The sequence below is a fragment of the Hippopotamus amphibius genome, chromosome 8 (genome assembly GCF_030028045.1).
Source record: "Hippopotamus amphibius kiboko isolate mHipAmp2 chromosome 8, mHipAmp2.hap2, whole genome shotgun sequence".
In the NCBI taxonomy this organism is placed as follows: domain Eukaryota; kingdom Metazoa; phylum Chordata; class Mammalia; order Artiodactyla; family Hippopotamidae; genus Hippopotamus; species Hippopotamus amphibius.
The window spans coordinates 3,957,500-3,977,322 of NC_080193.1; the positions used below are offsets into that span (position 1 = coordinate 3,957,500).

The 19,823-nt window shown below is 48.4% G+C and overlaps 1 protein-coding gene across 3 annotated transcripts in view; it reads right to left on the reverse strand.

Annotated features, from left to right (window-relative positions):
• OSBP2 (oxysterol binding protein 2) overlaps positions 1-19,823 on the reverse strand; it is a 158,190-nt gene that overhangs the window by 108,296 nt on the left and 30,071 nt on the right. For all 3 annotated transcript variants that reach the window (XM_057744131.1, XM_057744133.1, XM_057744132.1), the window contains one exon: positions 3,406-3,614. In XM_057744131.1, coding sequence (XP_057600114.1) covers positions 3,406-3,614 — 209 coding nt within the window. The remainder of the gene's footprint in view (positions 1-3,405; positions 3,615-19,823) is intronic.

Below are 19,823 nucleotides of genomic sequence, written 5' to 3' on the forward strand. Positions count from 1 at the left end.
AGGGGAAGCAGGGTGTGGGAAGGGGCTGGGTGCTAAGGAAGAGGGTTTGTAAGTGGGAGGCTCAGCGTGCAAGCCAGCCTGGCAGCAAGACGGTGTGCGAATGAGGAGAGGGGAAGCTGGGCAGGTCTGGAGGGCGGGGAGAGCCAAGAAGGGACAGAAGTCAAAATTGCATTTTATTTTAAAATTAACACACAGCAAATTTTTTTGTTGCTGTACAGTTCTACAGTTTTGTTTTTTTTTTTCTTTGTCGTCTTGTGGGATCTTCGTTCCCTGACCAGGGACTGAACCCGGGCCAACGGCGGTGAAAACGCCGAGTCCTAACCACTGCACCGCCAGGGAATTCCCCAGTTCTGTGCCTTCTAATGCACGTATAGATTCATGACACAGCTCCACGACTAGGAGACAGAACAATTCCATAAGGCCCCAGACACTTCCTCATCCTACAACTTTGTATCATGCCCTCCCTTCACCCCTCACCCCTGGCAACCCCTGATCTGCTCTACATCTCTAGTTTCTGCTTTTTCCAGAGTGTCACACAAATGGAATCACACAACTTTTTGAGAACGGCTTCTTTCACTCAGCATAATGCCTCTGAGATTCATTCGAGGTGTTGCCTGCATCAATAATAGTGCGTTCACTGTGACTGCCGAGGAGCGCTCCACTGTAGGGATGTACCAGGGTTTGTTCAGTCCACTGGGGGACATTTGGGAAGCTTCCAGGACTTTGCTATTAAAAATAATGCTGCTATGAACATTTGTGTACAGGTTTTTGTGTGAACATAGGTTTCCATTTTTCTAGGATAAATGTGCAAGGGTGTAGTTCCTGGGTCATATGGTAATTGCACATTTAGTTTTTCAAGAAACTGCCAGGCTGTTTTCCACAGCGGCTGTACCATTTTGTAGTCCCACCAGTAACGTATGATGGATCCTCACCAGTATTTAGTACTACCACTATTTTTTATTTCGGCTGTTCTAATAATGTGCAGTGATATCTCACAGTGATCCTAATTTGTATTTCTCTAATAGCAAATAATGAACTTATTTGCCATCTGTATCTTCTCTTCAGCGAAATATTTGTGCTTCAAAACACCAAAAGGAGAGGAATCCTCCCATGTCTCTCTGACACGTAGCATTTGTTACCTTGAGCTGTACCTGAATGTCTGTCCCGTGTCCTTACCCGGAAGGCTAACCCCGTGGGAACACAAGACATGTGGTGCATCAGCCTCCGACCACCCGAAAGGGACATGAAATGAAGGCAAGTGAGCCCAAGGCTGCTCCCTCGGGGTCCCAACCTCTCCTAGTGGAAGTGCAGCCTAGCGACTGCTAGCACTGTCAGCTGAGTTAAAAAGCACTTCCTCGCCAGCTGCAGAAGAAACCCCTCCTGCTGGCTGTCCCAGGAAAATTGTTCCAGAATGATGAATCCAATAAGCGCTAGCCTGATACATTATTTTCAAGAAGTTCCTAAAAATGAGGCATTGATTGATTGATTGACTGGTGTTACTTAGGAGACGCTAGTAAGAGGAAGCCAGGTCTTCCACGATCAGCAATGTTCCCGCACTTGGCCCACGGGGTTGTCCTGAGCCCAGCCCCACCAGCCACATCCTTTGCCACAAGCATCCAAACGGAGACCACAGGTCCCGCCGCAGGTCTCCGTGCAGCCCATACCTGAGAGGCCCCCAAGCATCCCCCTTCACCGGGAAATGGAGTGGGACCCTAGGGACCCCGGGCCAAGCTCAGCATCACTGCTGACACACCTGTGCCACAGAGTGCTGACCCCAAGGAAAAGAAGCATCAAGGGGCGACCCACGCTCCAAATGGGTGAGACCGGAAGAGAAGGTCAGACTGCTAGCCAGCGGCCTCCCGTGTGCACTGAGAAGCTAGTGCTGGGGGAGAGACCCCAATGCAGGGAGACTGAGTGTGGGGCACTGTGACTCATGTCACCAGCACCTCAGCCTGCTTTGTGCTAGAGCTCCTTCCACAGGACTCGCTGTCTCCCAAACCAGCCTGTGAGACAATCCTGGAGAACAGGGGCTGTGACTCCTTCCCACCTGGAGGCCGGCCTCTAAAAAACACACAGGTCTATGTAAACACACACCTTTTGCTTATCACTTGAAAAGGATCACGGGTTCCCAGTCCCGCCCTCCCTGTGTGAGAAGCCAGTTTTCACCCATCAGAAACATCTGCTATTGCTCTGGGTGGGCAAGTGAGGCTCTGGGGAGGCTGGCATTCTTACACAGGGCTGCAGGCATCTACTGGTACAACCCCGGTGGGAGGCAGCAGGACAGTGTCCCAGAATTACAGATGCACAGTCCCACTGACCCAGCAACCCCACTTCCTGGGACGTACGCTTCATTTAGTCATGTACACACGTGAAATGAAATACAAGCTTGCTCACTGCAGTGCTGTGAGTCATAGTAAATTAAAGAAACAACCTGAACGTCCCTCAACAGGCTATAAGTTACATAAACTAGGGTACATCTGTACAATGAAGTACTGTACTGTTGTAAAAACAAGGAGGAAGCTTTTTTGTGTTTATAGGAAAAAATTCCAAGGTTTTTTTTTTAGTATTGCTAAATGGAAAAAAAAAAAGCAAGGGGAGGGACTGCATTTATTTTAAATAAGTACTTATTTGAATACACATGTAAAGACATAAGATCCTGGTAGCTCTGGTTGCCCCTGGGTGGGAGAACGGGGTGCGCAGCTGGGGATGAGAGTCAAGGGCAGGCATCACCGCATGTGCTTTTGAAACCTCTGGTTTATGAATCTTATCAAGACATTACGTATTTAAAAAATAAATGTGTTAAAGTAAAAGAGAGCGGAATTCCCTGGCAGTCCAGTGGTTAGGACTCTGCACGTTCACTGCCAAGGGCCTGGGTTCGATCCCTGGTCAGGGAAGTATGCTCCCACAAGCCGGGCAGCTCAGCCAAAAAAAAAAAGAAGTAGAAAATAAAATGTCTTGCTCAGGACTTCTGAGCTGACCTTCCACCCTGGCAAAGGCGGCAGCTCTGACTAAATGGTTTTCAACCTCCAAAATGGACCTCGGAAAACGTCCGGCCTGAGGGACAAGTGCACCAGCCTCACTCTGCTTCTGGAGCTGACCCACTGCAGCATCCAAAGGTTCTGCTGAAGCCCAGGAACCAGACTTGTCCAAAGAAAGGCACACGCAGCCCTGCCCACCACAAACACTTCCATCCCGAGAACTGCCAGCCACCCTGACCACCTGACATCCCGCTGCCGAGGACGTGCGGAGCTGAGTGGGAACGGCGAACACACACCTTGACCTTCTGAGCTTGGTCTGAACTAGCCTGGGTCTGCTGGTCACCACCGCCCCCCAGACACTTCCAGCTGCCACTCTCTCCAGACCCACGACGCTGCACAGACTCCCGCCGCGCCGAGCACGCGCTACCTGAGTGGCTGCTCATCAAGCGGACAGCCTTGGCCTTGGCCAGCTCCAGGGCGGTGATCCACTGCTGCCGCTCCACCTCCGAGCCAGCCTTGAGGTGGTAGGTCCTGCCCCCACTGGTCAGCACGATACCGCAAGAGTCCTCCGTGTCAAAGTGCGCAGCGAACAGGTTGATGGTGCCACGGCAGGTGTGGGCCATTTCACCCTGATTTCTGCGGATACAAGAGAAGGGAGGGGGTGAGGCTCCCAAACTCAACAGTTCTAGACTGAGAAAAAAGCCTCAAGGCACATCCTCGGAATCTCAGGCCCTTGCAGCTGGCAGAGGCCCTGGAGTCAGCGCTGGGAGATAAATGCCTCTTGAGATTGACTGGTAGAGGCTTGGCTGGTGGGGGGTGGGGGGAGGGCTCCCCGAGGGGGGAGTGGTAGAGGGAGGAGGGCCTGCGTCAGGGCCACATGCAGGGTGGCACGTGCTGTGGTCTGAGCCCTTGCAGATACCAGGAAACGGAGAGGGGTGACTGCCAGCGTCCTGCTGGGCAGCACAGACCTCAGACCCCATCCCAGGCTCTTTCCATCAAGTCTCAGAACCACAGAGTTGAAGCATGGTGGGAACCTGCCACTAAAACTGAGATTAGAGACCCGGAACCCCAGAGGGTGGACCTGGGCCCACCACCCCCGTGCCAGGAGTGATCTGGGAACTGAGATCCACAGAGCAAGGGTGCCACCATTCCCCTCTGGCCCCAGGGGATGAAGGCAACAGCTGGGCTGACACAGTACCCCTCGTGACAAGGCACTGACTCTTTGCTGGTTACAAGGTCACGGAGCTAATGGTACCAAAGAAAGGGGAAGCAGAGAAGACTAAAGTGTGGGCCATTTCCACCTGTGACCAACGTCTGAAAACTAGATCCAACTATCATGACTGGATCTATTAACTCACTCCTTTAGACATTCAAAGGAAATTCAGACACCACTCCTCCTCCATCCCCCCCCCCCCCAACAAATGACATACCAAAGCTCCTTCTACAGAGGATGTGGGAAAAGGAAGAGCAACCGGTCAGCACGTGACCCTGCCAGTGCAGGAGCTCACCTGGCAATTCTGCGGCTCTTTAATGCTCACGTAGGTTCCCTGGCTGCTCATCATCTGTTACTTTTCTGACCCTTCTACCAGTTCTAAAGTCAAATGACTTGACACTTGACAAGACATTTATCTTTCCTTTGAACAGCTGTGTCTGATTCTCTCCTGCTTTGGTTACATTCCTTAGAGAAGATGATATGCAATTAAACCTTGAACAATGTCGGGGGTTAGATGCACCCAATCCCCTGTGCAGCAGAAAACTGGCCCAGTGCCAGTAGAGTGAAGAGGTTCTAGAACCGGTGGTGGAAGAGGAAGAGGATGCATATCGACTACAGCTTCAGGACCAGCCACAGCAGCACCAAAGCAGCTTGTTCCACAGCCTTCTTGCTTCAGTCTTCCAGGGGACGCCAGCTGGCCACCAGGAAGGGGACCCTGTTGCTGATTGGACTGGCCACGTCCCCTCCCAGGGAAGGGGTCAAGGTGTTTTCGTTCTCTCAGAGGATGCTGCTCCCCCCATCACAGTGGGAGGGCTGATACCATTGCAGGCAGGAGCGGACCTGAGTAGCACAAGGTGTGGAGCATACTGGACACAAACCTTGTGCATCTTCTCAGATTCCCTCGACCGCCTCCTCCTCTGTCTCTCAGTCAGTGCCTCCTCCTTGCGCAACTGTCCCTCCACTTCTGGACGTTCATGAAATGACAGTGGGAAATGGGAGATGGGAGCGAACGGGGCAGATACATCCTCCCTCCGCTCTCGCCTCTGAGGACTGCTCAGCGGTGCGCTTTCTCCTCGCGTATCTTCTGGAGGAGTCCATGCACCAGGCCCGCTGTGTCTCTGCCGCTCGCTGTGAGGTGACATCCAGCAAAGGAAATGCACTGCATCATCTTCACTTCCATCTTCCCACTCCCCGTTTCTGCTTCACTGCCCTGTGACTGCATCTCTCAAATAAAGTGTCAGTTCTTTAATCCTTGCCCTGGGCTATGCGTTCTGGAGGACATTCACACACACAGGCAAGAAAAACAAATTGACAGGCAGCAAGTTTTAACCCAGACACATAGAAAGACAAAAGCTATGAATCTGGAGCAAAGCACTCAGCCTGGTGTGAGCCTTGCGTGTTTAACACTTGCGCAAGCTGATTGATTCACTTGGCAAATTCCCCACCGATCCTCCACATTCTAATTTGGCAAGTACTTCCTGTGGGCTACTACATACAGGAATTGTGCTAGAAACTGGAGAGGTGGTAGGTATAAAGATAAATAAGAGACAATTTCTGGCCTCAAAGAACATTCCGTTTTGTGAAAGAGATGGGCCTATAAATTGCAAGATACTATTTAATAAGCAGAGGGAAATAAATTCAAAATAAAGGGAGTGTTCGTTTTACAGAAATTCATTGAGTTATACTCTTTTTTTTTTGGCTGTGTCAGATCTTAGTTGCAGCAGTGGGATCTTCGTTGCAGCATGTGGGCTTCTCTCTAGTTGTGGCGCACAAGCTCCAGGGCGCGTGGGCTCTGTAGTTTGCAGCACGTGGCATGTTGAGGCACGTGGGCTCAGTAGTTGTGACGTGCATGGGCTTAGTTGCCCCGCAGCATGTGGGAGCTTAGTTCCCTGACCAGGGATTGAACCTGCATTGCAGGACAGGTTCTTTACCACTGAACCATCAGGGAAGTCCTGAGTTACACTCTTGTAATTTACCTATTTTTCTGTGTGTCTGTTACACACATACAATATATTCTATGTTACACACATACCAGCTGTCAGTTAAAAGTTGGCTTTAAAAACAAAATGAAAGGATAAGCTGCCGGCGGTTGGATCTTAGGAAACAGAATGACCCTTTCTTGTCCTAGAGAGGTCGGGGGTACACCAGAGCAGTGTCTCAAACAGGGAGGGACTCTGCCCAAGCAAACACTAGGAGGAGGGCCAGGCCAGCCCAGAGTAGCGGCGTGGGGGCTCTGGGTCTGGGAAAGCCCAGGGATCCGGAGCAGCCAAAGGAGGGGGTCCAGACAAGGCCTGGGTTGATGATGGGCATAAAAGTGAACTAGGGGCTTCCCTGGTGGCGCAGTGGTTAAGAATCCACCTGCCAATGCAGGGGACACAGGTTTGAGCCCTGGTCCGGGAAGATCCCACATGCCCTGGAGCAACTAAGCCCGAGTGCCACAACTACTGAGCCTGTGCTCTACAGCCCACAAGCCACAACTACTGAAGCTTGCACATCTAAAGCCCGTGCTCCACAACAGGACAAGCCACTGCAATGAGAAGCCCGTGCACTACAATGAAGAGTAGCCCCCGCTTGCCGCAGCTAGAGAAAGGCCGCGGGCAGCAACGAAGACCAAAGCAGTCAACAAATTAATTAATTAATTAATTAATTAAAAACAAAAAAAGTGAACTAAACTGTGTCCCCCAAGGAGATTTATTGAAGTCCTAACCCCAGCACCTGTAAATGCAGCCTTATTTGGAAACACGGTTTTTGAAGATATAATCAAGTTAAGATGAGGTCATTAGGGTGGGCCCTAGTCCAGTATGACTGGTGTCCTTATAAGAAGAGGAAGAGACACAGAAACAGGAGGGAGGCAGAGATGGGAGTGATGTATCTAGAAGCCAAGAAAAGCCAAGGTTCACCAGCCAACATCAGAGCCCGGGTGGGCCTGGGACAGACTCTCCTCCAGCGCCTTCAGAGAGAGCACAGCCCACTGACACCTTCATTTTGGACTTCTAGCCTCCACAAGTGTGAGACTATACATTTCTTTTGTTTTAAGCCACCCAGTTTTGAGTGCTTTATCATGGCAGCCCTAGGACACTAACCATGATGGCCAAACAGATGGGTGGAGGAATGACCTTCTGGAACCTCACATGCAGCTGAACCAGTTCATCAGCTGAACACACCAATCACTGGGCTGTACCTCGCCGTGCAAAGGCTCCCGCCTAGAACACTCCAAGGCACCTGCACGGCTCCTTTCGTTACTGGAGCAGCCCTGCCCCAGAGCTGCCCGTCCTGCTCAGAGCTTTCCCCTCTTCTGATACCACAGTGGCTGGACAGCCAGAAACGACCTGCAGCAAAGATTCCAAGGAATCCGTTTCCACCGACGACGTGCATTCACACAAGACCTAAATGTGGAGGTGAGCAGGAGGAACGGCAACCGTCGTGGCTGCAGGACAGAGGGCGCATGCTCTGTATAAGCGTCCAGGTCCCAGGGCTCTCTGCAGCGCTCTCCGCCATTCGCCCCGTCACAGCAGGCGTGGTGAGAGTCTGGCGGCTCAGACTGCTTCTGACTCCCTCCGGCCCACTCCTCCAGCCCTCCCAGTGAGTGGGAAGCCACCCCGCCTCTGGCCGCACAGCCTTCGACTCACACTAGCCAGAGTCACGTCTGCTGTGCGCGGCTGAGTCCTGGCCCAGGCTCTTCCCCAGAGGCTATGTCAACATGGAATGAAATCCTGTGACTGCAAACAAGGTGTGATGTTTGCTGTCAGGGATCCCCAGCAACCAGGCCAATCCCGTGTTTGCAGAGGTTTTAAAATCTGAATCTAGAGATGCAGAACGTACGCTAGGAAAATGCAAGCCACTGATTGGGAGAGTAATTTGCAATAAATGTATCAAACAAAGAACTCGTGTCAAGAAAATCTAAAGAACTCCTAAAGTCAGTAATAAAGAGGCCAGCAACCTAATTTAAAAATGGGCAAAAGATTTGAACAGGCACTTCCCAGAAGAGGATAGCCAAATGCTCGATGTCATCCGTTATGGGAAACACACACACACAGGCCCCATGATCCAGCAATTCTGCTCCTACAGAACTCCCCACTCGGGATGTGCACCCGTGGACATGTTCCAGAAGGTCCACGGCATCTTCCTAATAGCCGAGAACTGAAAACAATGCACACGTGCGTCCACGCTAGACCAGATAAACAAACAGTGGTTTATTCATTTGGTGGTGTATCCAAACGGTGGAGTGTTACACAGCAATGAGAACAGAAGTATCAGAACTGCACACAACAACCTGCAAGAACCTCACAAATACAGTGCTAAGCGGAAGAAGCCAGACACCAAGAGGACGTATGGTGTGATTCCACTGAGAGAAAGCACAGTAACAGGCAAAAGGAGGCTCTGGGGTGAGACGTCAAGACAGCGGTTACCCCTGGGGGAGCAGTGACTGGAAGGGGATGTAGGGGAACTCCTGGGGGGGCTGCTCATGTTTTATTTCCTCAGCGGGGGCAGAGGTTATTCAGTGTGTTCATCTTGTGATTCACCCACTTTTCGCACTGCATAGTGTACTTTATTAAAAGTTTACACTTAAAAGAATAGGGATGGGGGAATTCCCTGGTGGTCCAGTGGTTAGGACTCCAAGCTCTCATTGCTGAGGGACCAGGTTCAATCCCTAAAATCCTGCAAGCTGCACGGCCAAAAAAAAAAAGAGAGAGAGAGAGAACAGGGATGGGGAGAATTATTTGCTGGCAGTGGTGGCAGCAGCAACAACCAGTTCTCAGGGACAGCAGAGGTAGCAGGGCCCGGATGGCAATGTGCTCGCCAGGATGGTTCTGTGACACGACTTTGGGCCTGGATCCAGCTGCGCAGTCTGCCTTGTTCTCCCCTCTCCTCTGAGATCTCTGCTCAGCCTCTCCAGGGATCCTGTGAGCAACTGAAGATCCTTCCAGTAAAGACCTTCGTTGTTGTGTAACACATCCAGAGCTGGTTTTCTGTTATTCTCAACTAAGAAACTGCTGGTGCACGTGAGCAGCGGCCACAGACGGGATGTCGGAGGCGGGGAGGGCAGTGAGGAAGGTTGTAAGGGACACAGGCAGAAGAAACAGCACAGTTCGGTTCTTCCGTCTCTCGGGCCAAGGGGATGCTGTTAGGACCCTTCCAGGTCTAAGCAACGAAGCTCAACTCTTTGTTCCAACCACCCCACCCCGAGGGCGTACCTTTGAAGTGTCTCACATGGGTTAGCCATTTAAGATGCGATAAGAAAGGCAGGAATGTCACACCTCTCTGTTCCAAGTGCAGAGGCTGAGGCTTGGAGATGTGGGTGGCTTATTGGAGGTCCCAAAGAAGGGACTGAGCCGCTAGAGCCAGGCCCACCCACTCACCCCCAGGGCCACACAGACTTGTCCCCCAGGCTTCACGCGTGCTCTCAGGAGTCACCAAAGCTGGTGGGATGGCTCTGTTTAGAAAACACTCAACATGGCAAGTGTCAGAAGTGACCCATCAAACAGAAGCATCTACGGCGCAGTGTTTGCTTTCGGAGGGGAGACCACCACTACGAGACCTGACACCATTTCATTTTGCTTCTGGCCTCATTCTTTGCCGCTTAGTTTCCCTTGACAATGTTAAATAAATGCTGCTACAAGTTCTACAGGAATGATATTTCTAATGTAATTTTTAGAATAAAAATTAAAAAGGAGACTCAGGATCCATCCTCCAGTTACTGAAATTCGTGTCACTACATTTTTACACAAATGGAGGATGACAGTAATTTATAAAAGACAGCACGTTTATCAAGACAACTTACATCCAGGTTGTACCTCACTTTCTATGAGAGTCTGTCACGAACATGAGACTTTTGATCCTCTCAAGGGCCCATAAAGTGGACAAAGCAGACATCGATTTGTTCAGCAAATATTTATCAAGTATATTCTATATGGTAGGCACCTGTAGGAGGGAATTAGCCCCATTTTATAGCCAAGAAAGGGGAGGAGGCCAGGAAAAGGTAAGTCATGTGCCCCCATGCATAGAGCGGGTAAACAGCAAAGCCAACACTGGAACTGGGGTTCTCTGCCACCAGCACAGGGCTCTTTTCACGGAGAAAACTGAGGTTTCCATCCAGAAAAAAATGTTCTGCTTTACCTGGTCATTGTTTATATTTGCCCCTTAGAAACTACAACGTAAGATTCATGAGACAGACCTGGCTTGTCTTGTCCGTACACACGGTGACACGTGATGGGAGCTCAGAGATGATGGGCTGGAGGAGTGAATTAACGAGTGTGTTACATGCAGCAGAACAAACCCAGGGAGGTGACCAAAAGTTCCGCTGACCTCACATGCTGAAGGTGGAGTAACGGGGTAATACCACCCCACTCTGTCAACATCACTCACTGAAAATCCATTAGATGCTCTTTGTGGTTCCACCAAAATATCCAAATATCATGAATGACTCAGCGACATCTAAGGTGGTTCTTCAGACTAAGTGGAGAGCCTGTCACAGAATATTACACAAATGCTTTAGATCTCAGGTTTAGACTAAAAAGGTCTTGTCGAGTAGAAAATGGATGAATGTTTTAATGGTTGAAGCAAAAATTAAAACACTGCCTGATGTGGTTCCACATGTGTGTAGAGGAAATATTTAAGACAATTATACTGTAAACAGGGGAGTGTAAAGGAACTTACAAGGAGGTAAGGATTCTATACTTCACTAAAACTGGTAAAATGACACCAGTAGACCGTGATAAGTTATGTATATATAATGTAATATATAGAGGAATCACTAAAAAAGTTATCCAAAGAAACATACTCAAAAACACTATGATTATAGAGTGACCACATGACCCAACAATTCCACTGTATGATAAACAACCTTATGGAGACGCAAGTAGCAAAATCCAGTTTGTAGGAAATTACAGGACAAATGACCCAGTTTCTTCAACAAGTAAACTGCAAGAGGGAAAAAAGAAAGAAGAAGAACCCATAAATCAAGAGAGACTGGGGAGGGCTTCCCTGGTAACACAGTGGTTAAGAATCCGCCTGCCAATGCAGGGTACACAGGTTCAATCCCGGGTCTGGGAAGATCCCACATGCTGCGGAGCAACGAAGCCCGTGCGCTACAACTACTGAGCCTGCACTCTAGAGCCTGCGAGCCACAACTAATGAGCCCATGCTCTGCATGCCTAGAGCCCGTGCTCTACAACAAGAGAAGCCACTGCAATGAGAGGCCTTGTGCACCACAACAAAGAGTAGCCCCGCTCTCTGCAACTACAGAAGGCCCGCGCACAGCAATGAAGACGCAATGCAGCCAATTAATTAATTTTTAAAAAAGAGAGAGAGATTGGGGAGCCCCTTCCCCTTTCCCAGGAGGTACTAAGCTGTGGGGATTAAGACAGTGCAGCCAGGTCCTGTGGCAGAGGGGTTTGGCCAACACCACCAAGATCAGCAATATCAAGATCAAGATAACTCAGCAGCACGACTGGTTGTGCAGGAACAGAGGGGATTTGGTGAGTGTGACCAGGAGGGTCTTTTCACACAAGGGACTGAGCAAATAAGTAAATATATTGAGAATAATGGGAGCCAGATCTCTTACTGTCAGAGTCTGAAGTTGGAAACATGGAAGAGGAAGGTAAGAAAAAACTCTCTCTATCCACAACGAGAGCCTGGAAGCACTAATGTCCCAATGACAACGACACCTAGCGCCCAGTGTTTGGCTTCTAGATACCATTTTCCATTAAAAGGAACCAGGGCTCGTTGGAGAAATAGCAGATTCCAGTACAAGATAAACCAGGATCATTCTGCTGAACAAAAAACGAAGGAGGTGTTCAAATGGGGAATGTCAAAAGGACACAGGAGCCAGTTTAAAAGGACTCCTTTTACCCGAAACTGGGACAATTTGAGTGTCAAAATAAATAATAATTACAGGTAACAACCCATTAGATAATCTAGAAATCCATGAGCTCACACTGATATAAATAAATGAATAGATAAATTAAAAGCTCTTCTTTTTAAAAAAAAAAAAAGCTCTTCTTTATAGCATAATGCCTACTAATAAAAACAGAAGGAATGATGTTATTAGAAAATCACCAATTGGCAACCATCAAGATAATAACTGATTCAGGCAAGAATCCCCAAAGGGTGTTAAAAATCAACGGAGAGATTTGTTGACAAACAGGGTTTTACAGAGCCCCAAGGCGTCTCCCCATAAAAATACTTTCTAATTAGTCATTGATTAGTAATTATAAAATTAACTTTACAGTGGAGAAACCTGGCAAACACCATCTTAACCAAATGACGACTGCCAGTAGTGGGACAAGTCAGCATCATGTGCCTCCCGATGTGACGCACTGTGAAGGACACAGTATGCATCCTGTGGTAGTCCTGCCACCAGTGCAGGACTTGAACCTACACATAAGGGAACCCTGGGCTATCCAAAATTGAGGCACATTCTACAGAGTAACTGGCCTGAATTCATCAAAAATGTCCAGGTCCAGTGAAGGAAAGACCTGCTATAAACCAATAAAGAAAACACGCACTGTCTGTTAGAGAAAGCGACCACGGCACACGCAGACAGTTAAAGAACTGCCCCCACATTTGCCATGTGGGTTTTCCTCCAGGAACTCAGCCGACCTGCACCTGCTCCCGCCAGAAACTAGCGGGGTTCCTTAGCTGGCGAACCTTCTCCTCCCGTTTCTTACTTACACTCATGGTAACATCGGACACGACTGATCAGTTCATCGTTCCTTATCTCTTTGCTCCTTGGCTTCCAAAAAGTAATAAATGGATAAAGAGAGGTATAAGTGTTCTTCCTGATAAATCCACTGGGAATTTCAAAGCTCTCCCACTATTTGTGTTTAGAAAGCACAGCAGAGCTCTGCATTTTAATGGCTGTGTTAGGATGAAATAAACCCAATGTAATTCAGTAAAAAAAAAAAAAAAAAATGTCCAGGTCATGAAAGACAAGGGGAAAATGGAAGACTCTCCAGATGGAAACTGAAGTGACAAGACACGAAAACCAAATGCAATCTCAGATCCTGGAGTGGATCGTCTACCTCAAAAGGACATTATATGGACAACGGGAAAAATATGAATGGGGTCCATGGATTGGATGGTGGCACTGTATCCATGTTTTCACTGTGAATATATAGGAGAAAGTCCTTGTTTTAGGAATACGCACTGATGTATTAAGTGATCACGGGCATCATGTCTGAAACATACTCTTAAAGAGTTAAGAAGTAATAATGCATAAATGTAACATAGAGAGAATGACAAGGAAAATGTAGTATACTCATAATCGGAAGCTCTGAAGGGTGGGTACATAGGAGTTCTTTTATAACTTTCCTCTAAGTTTGAAATTATTTCAAAACAAAAAGTTTATTTTAAAAAACCTGAGGAGAAACATCAACTATTGCCATGAATGGACTCTATTTGGATCCTGATTTCTGGATACTGTAAAAAAATGTTAAACCAATGGGGAAATTTTATTACGGGATTATATGAAATCACGTGTGTGAAACTTTTGAAAATTGCAAAGCACTACAGAATTTAAAGAAAGTTTCATTCAATAAATATCTATTGAGTGCCTACAAAATTTTTTTAATTAAAGAGAAATCAATGGGGAAATTCTAATATTGACTGGATATTTGATAATTTTAAGGAATTACTGTTAAATTTTTAGGCATGTTAATGCCATTTAGATTAATTTTTAAGAAACGTTAATCTCTAAAGAGATACATAATGAAATATTTACAAATATTCATTACTATTAAAATTATTTTTAAACTTTATTCTTAGAATTATGTAAAAGATGTCTGGGACTTACTTCAAGTTAACTGAGGGTGGGGAGGCCTTAGGCTGACCTTACGGTGAGACTTGCTGACACTGGCTGATGGGCCATCACCTACTTTTATGCGTTTGAAAATTTCCATAGTAAAAAATACAATCCATTAAAAATCTCTCGCATTTTAAGTTCTTCCCCATGTATAGTGACAGCCAGCAGCAGCACTGAAGGACTTTGGTGACAAGTCCCCGTGAGGCAGCACAAGAATGAGGCTGTGAACTGAGTGTCTCAGGAATAGAAGGAAGGAGATGACGGGTCCCTAGGGCACAGGGCGGGATCTATTTTGAGGACAGTCTTGAGTCTACATGGAATAATTCAGGATACTTGAAAGGATTTGATTTTTTAAATCATCACACAATCTCTGTAGCTGCAGCCACAATCTACAGGATGTCCCAGCAACCTAGATTCTTCCTTTTACAAATGATATGTGAGCTTAAAAATTCAGCAGCACTAAGCATACCCCCCAAAAATGCTACACCAAGCAAAGGAGGCTCTGAAAAAGAAAATCAGTTACCAAGACAAGAGAAAGACTGAAATGTCGGGGATTAGAGGTCAGTTAAGGAGACACTGAAGTCAAAATTTAACACACTAAGGACAATTACAAATTTATTTTTAAAATTTATTTATATATTGGCTGCATTGGGTCTTCATTGCTGTGCGTGGGCCTTCTCTAACTGCAGCGAGCGGGGCCTACTCTTTGTTGTGGTGCACAGGCTTCTCATTGCGGTGGCTTCTCTTGTTGCAAAGCACGGGCTCTAGGTGCACGGGCTTCATAGTTGTGGTGCATGGGCTTAGTTGCTCCGCAGCATGTGCGATCTCCCTGGACCAGGGATCGAACCCATGTTCCCTGCACTGGCAGGCAGATTCTTAACCACTGAACCATCAGGGAAGTTCCCAATTACAAATTTAAGTGCACATATTACAATATGAGTTTATAGAGCTGATGATGGTGAGATGTGATTTATTCAGGAATTCGAGTTCTTCTCTTCATGGCCTCTGGTATTATAGGCACTGATGTTAATATTAGATGAAATAATCTTACATAAAAGTGACGCCCACCAAGCTTCAATGGAAGCAGAAATAGCAGCTCAACTCCTGTCAAACCGTGACAGCAGCCTGCAAAACTGAAGTCTCCACAGCACAGTCACAGACTCCCAAACAGAGGCCGAGTTTAAAACAACCATCGCCCCTGTGGGGCACGTTCATTCTTTTGTTCAGTCAACATGGCAAGCCAGGCCCGGGGTCAGATCAGTGAGCAAGACAGATGAGGTCGGGGCCTGCGTGGGACAGCCTCTCTCCCGGGCCCCCATAGCATCCAGCAAGAGCGTGTGGCCTCCTGTCTCCCCTCCGACATTTGGACTGAACGAGGGAAGGGCCCTGTCAGCAGACAGGTCTCCCCACGACACGGTTCCTCCGCTCCAGAAGAGCAGTCCACAGCGTGGCTACCCCCAAAAGAGCCCTCAGGCATGCCTTCTTCATCCTCTGGCAAATCCAGCCCCGCTTTCCTTGACTGGACCGGTTGAACAGGAGCGTGGGGTTCAACAGGAGGTTTTCACTCATTAAGCATTCACTGCTAGCAGAACCCTTCTGTTCGGAACATCCCCTTTGCTTACGAGTTTACCAAATGCTTCTTCATGGGTTATTTCAGACAGCCAAGTAGGGCTGTTTACAGATGAGGAAAGTGAAGGTCCCAGAGGTTTGGAGCCTTCCTCTCACACTGGGCAGGGCTGATGTGTGTAACGAAGAGGATACAGTGGAAACGGCAGAGTGTGACGTCAAGGGTAGCTCAGAAAAGGCATTGTAGTCCCCGCCTGCTCTCTCGGATCATTCCCCCTGGGGAAAGCCTGCTGCCATACTGTGAGGACACTTTGGACGGGTCCACAGAGCTAGAAACGGAGGCCTCCTGTCAACACCCAGCACCACTTTGCCTGGCGAGCAAGGGAGCTGCCCTGGAAGTGGAGCCTCCAGGCCCAGTCAAGCCTCCAGATGAGCGTTGCCCTCATGAGACAATCCCCAGCCAGATCCCCCCAGCTAACCACCGCTCATGCATTCCTGACCCATGGCAATGGTGAGTTGTTTATTATTGTTTTAAGCCACTAAACGTTGTGTGATCTGTCACGCAGCAATGGATAAAACAGGGACTTCCCTGGTGGCGCAGTGGTTAAGAATCCGCCTGCCGATGCAGGGGACACGGGTTCAATCCCTGGTCCAGGAAGATTCCACATGCCGCGGAGCAACTAAGCCCATGTGCCGCAACTACTGAGCCCATGCGCCACAACTACTGAACCCCACGCACCTAGTGCCCGTGCTCCGCAACAAGAGAAGCCAGGATTTGGTACAACTAGAGAAAAGCCCACATGCAGCAACGAAGACCCAATGCAGAGAAAGGAAGGAAGGAAGGAAGGGAGGGAGGGAGGGAGGGAGGGAGGGCGAAAGAAAAAGAAAAGATAATACACAGGGACACTGAGCCAGCCCCTCTGAAGATGAAGAGTGTGGCCAAGTGGAAGGGATAAGTCCAGTTGTTCAGGACAGAGAAACACCCCAATAAGGACAGATGCTGCCTGGAAACCCATCTCAGACCAACAGAGAAAGACTTTTCTAACACTCAGAGTTATCTAAGGGATACCAGTTTGTCTTGGGAGATGAAGGTTTATTCTCTGTCACCTGAGAGGTTTGCTCAAGGCTGGTGCTGAGGGGGCAGAAATGCTATAGGAAGAAGTCAGCGAACAGACAGATGGTTGGACCAGATGACCTTCAAGTTCCTTTCCTACCTAGACATTCTCCCACCACTAGCTTCTCAGGCACTGATGACAGGTCTGTGCAGTGTGTGGCCGGCTAAGAGTTACCGAACACAGATCTAATGTGCGATGGGCCTTCTAGGAGGAAACAGATAAAATATGATCTACTGGTCCTACCCTCAAACAGCTGACATATCGCCACCGAGTACAAACTAGGGCCAAAAGGGGAGGGGAAGCAGGAGGGCTGCAGCCTGAAGCCTTCGTGGTCGAGAAGGCTGCAACAGCAAGTGGTGAAGGTGACTCAGGTGGGAGAGCAGGCACCACAGGAATCTGCTCAGAGGCTAAAATGCCATAATCCCACCTCCAGAAGGCAAGGACTCAGTAAACTGACGGGCAAAATAAACTTAAATTTAGGAGAACTGTGGGACTCAGAGGAAGAAAATCACTTCTGTGCCTGCATCTGGCAAAATAATTAAATTTTCTAAAAATGGAAAATTCAAGGACATGAACAACTCAGCACAGGGCGGTGTCCTCACTCAGCCTGCTTGCAAGTCCCCCAAGACTGGGACCTGGAAACACCATTAGCTCCGTTCCCATGCTGCCCTGGGCTCAGGAGCAGGGGCCTCAGCATCCCCGGACCACATCCATTACCAACAGCAGGAAAAAGGGAGACAGGCACCTGGATGCTGCCACTGTAACTCCAAAGGGCTCCCACAGGCCTGTGTCCCCAGGAGCAGGAAGACCAGAGAGCACAGGGGGCCCAGCAGAAGCACCCCCATTCCTTCTCTACCAGCTCAGCCACCAGCTGCAGGCCGTCTGGACTCTGACCTCCAAGCCCTTGAGTCAACAGACCTGAGCCCCTTGATGTGCCAAGCCCAGTGCCAGGCATAAATCATTTTTCATATCTCACCTCTCCTCCCTTTCTTCGTGGTCAGGAAGCTGGGGCTGGAAGGAACCCCAGAACTCCCCCAGCCCAGCCCTCTCACCTGACAGAGGAAGAGTGTGGAAGGAAGGTTAGAGGCTGCGACAGACTGAAGCGTTTTTCCCAATTCTTAACACCCTCCCTGAATTACCCCTACAAGTCCACACCCTTTGCCACGGGGCTTTGCAGGATCACCCACTGGAGTGGGAAGGGGGTGTGTTCCACCCACTGACACTGGGTGGGGCTGTGTGCCTGGATGTGGCCAGCGCAGTGTGGACAGGAGTGAGGCTGCATGGCTCCCTCAGCCCACTTGTCCAAGGCGGAGGAGGGTCCCGGGTGCCGCTGCCTGAGGTCGAGCTGCCCTGGCCACCTGCGGATACACAAGAGTAACCCTTCCCCCCTTGCTTTAAAGCTCTGGGTTTGGGGGTGATTTGTTTTGGAGCTGCCTAATCCAGGAGGAAAGTGAGCTGAGGACCCAGTTCTAACTCCTGCTCCTGTCAGGGTGGTCACAGAGCCCACTGTCAACGGAGTGTGACCCTGGAGGAAGAGGTGAGATGATCCTGGAGAGGCAAAGGCGAGGCCGGGCCTGAGGGTGAGTGGGTTGTACAGGTGTGGGATGAAGGGAAGGTAGGAAAGAAGGTCTAGTGTCAAAACGCAGAGGCCTGTCAGCAGTCTTGTTGGTAACCTAAGTGTCTGCTCTTGATCTCTACCTATCTCCTCTTAGGCTATCACACACACGCTCTCTGTGAGTAGAGGGCTCTACAGCTAGTCACAAGCCTAGAGATGTGAGACGGGACCTTAGAGGTCCCAGATGACAGAGCTGCAGCTGGAGGGTGGAGCCATGTTTTTACCTTCACATATATGGTCAAATGATCTTTGACAAGGGTGCCAAGACCACTCAACGGGGAAAGGACCGTTCTCTTCAACAAATGGTGCTGGGAAAACTTGATATTCACATGCAAATTAATGAAATTGGACCCTTAACTTATACCATATACAAAAATTAACTCAAAATGGATTAAAGACCTAAATGTTAAGACCTAAAAGTATACAACTCCTAGAAGAAAACAGAGGAAAATCTTCAAGACCCTAGACTTGGCAATTGGGACTACGTCAAATTCTAAATTTTTGCACATCAAAGGACACAATCAAAAGAGTAAAAAGGCAACCTATGGATTGGGAGAAAAATATTTGCAAATCATATATATGATAAAGGATTAATAATGAGAATATATGGAGAACTCCTACAATTCAACAACAAAAAATTCAAGTAGATTAAAAAATGGACACATGACTTGAAGAGACATTTCTCTAAAGATGATATACAAGTGGCCAACAAGCACATGAAAATGTGCTCAACATCCCTAATCATCAGAGAAATGCAAATCAAAATCACAAGCAGATATCACCTCACACTCACTAGGATGACTACCATTTAAAAAAAACAACAGAAAATAACAAGTGTTGGCAAGGATATGAAGAAATTGGAACTTCTGTACATAGTCGGTAGGATTGTAAAATGGTGCCACCGTGATGGACAAAGTATGGCAGGTTCTCAAAAAGTTAAAAATAGAACTGCCATATGACCCAGCAATCCCACTTCTGGAGACAGATCCAAAAGAATTGAAATCAGGGTCTCAAGAGATGCACACCCATGTTCTATTCACAGCAGCCAAGAGGTGGAAGCAACCCAAAGGTCCACTAACAGATGAATTGATAAGCAAAATGTGGTCTATACGTGCAATGGAATATTACTCAGCCTTAAAAAGCAAGGAAGAGACTTCCCTGGTGGCGCAGTGGTTAAGAATCCACCTACCAATGCAGGGGACACGGCTTCGATCCTTGGTCTGGGAAGATCCCACATGCTGAAGAGCAACTAAGCCCGTGTGCCACAACTACTGAGCCCACGCACCGCAGATACTGAAGCCCATGCACCTAGAGCCCATGCTCCACAACAAGAGAAGCCACCACAATGAGAAGCCCCCGAACCGTAACAAAGAGGAGCCCTCGCTTGCCACAACTAGAGAAGGCCCATCCGCAGCAACAAAGCCCCAATGCAACCAATAAATAAATGAATAAATTTATTTTAAAAAAAAGGCAAGGAAATCCTGTCACATGCTACAGCATGGATGAACCTGAGGAAATGACGCTAAGTGAACTA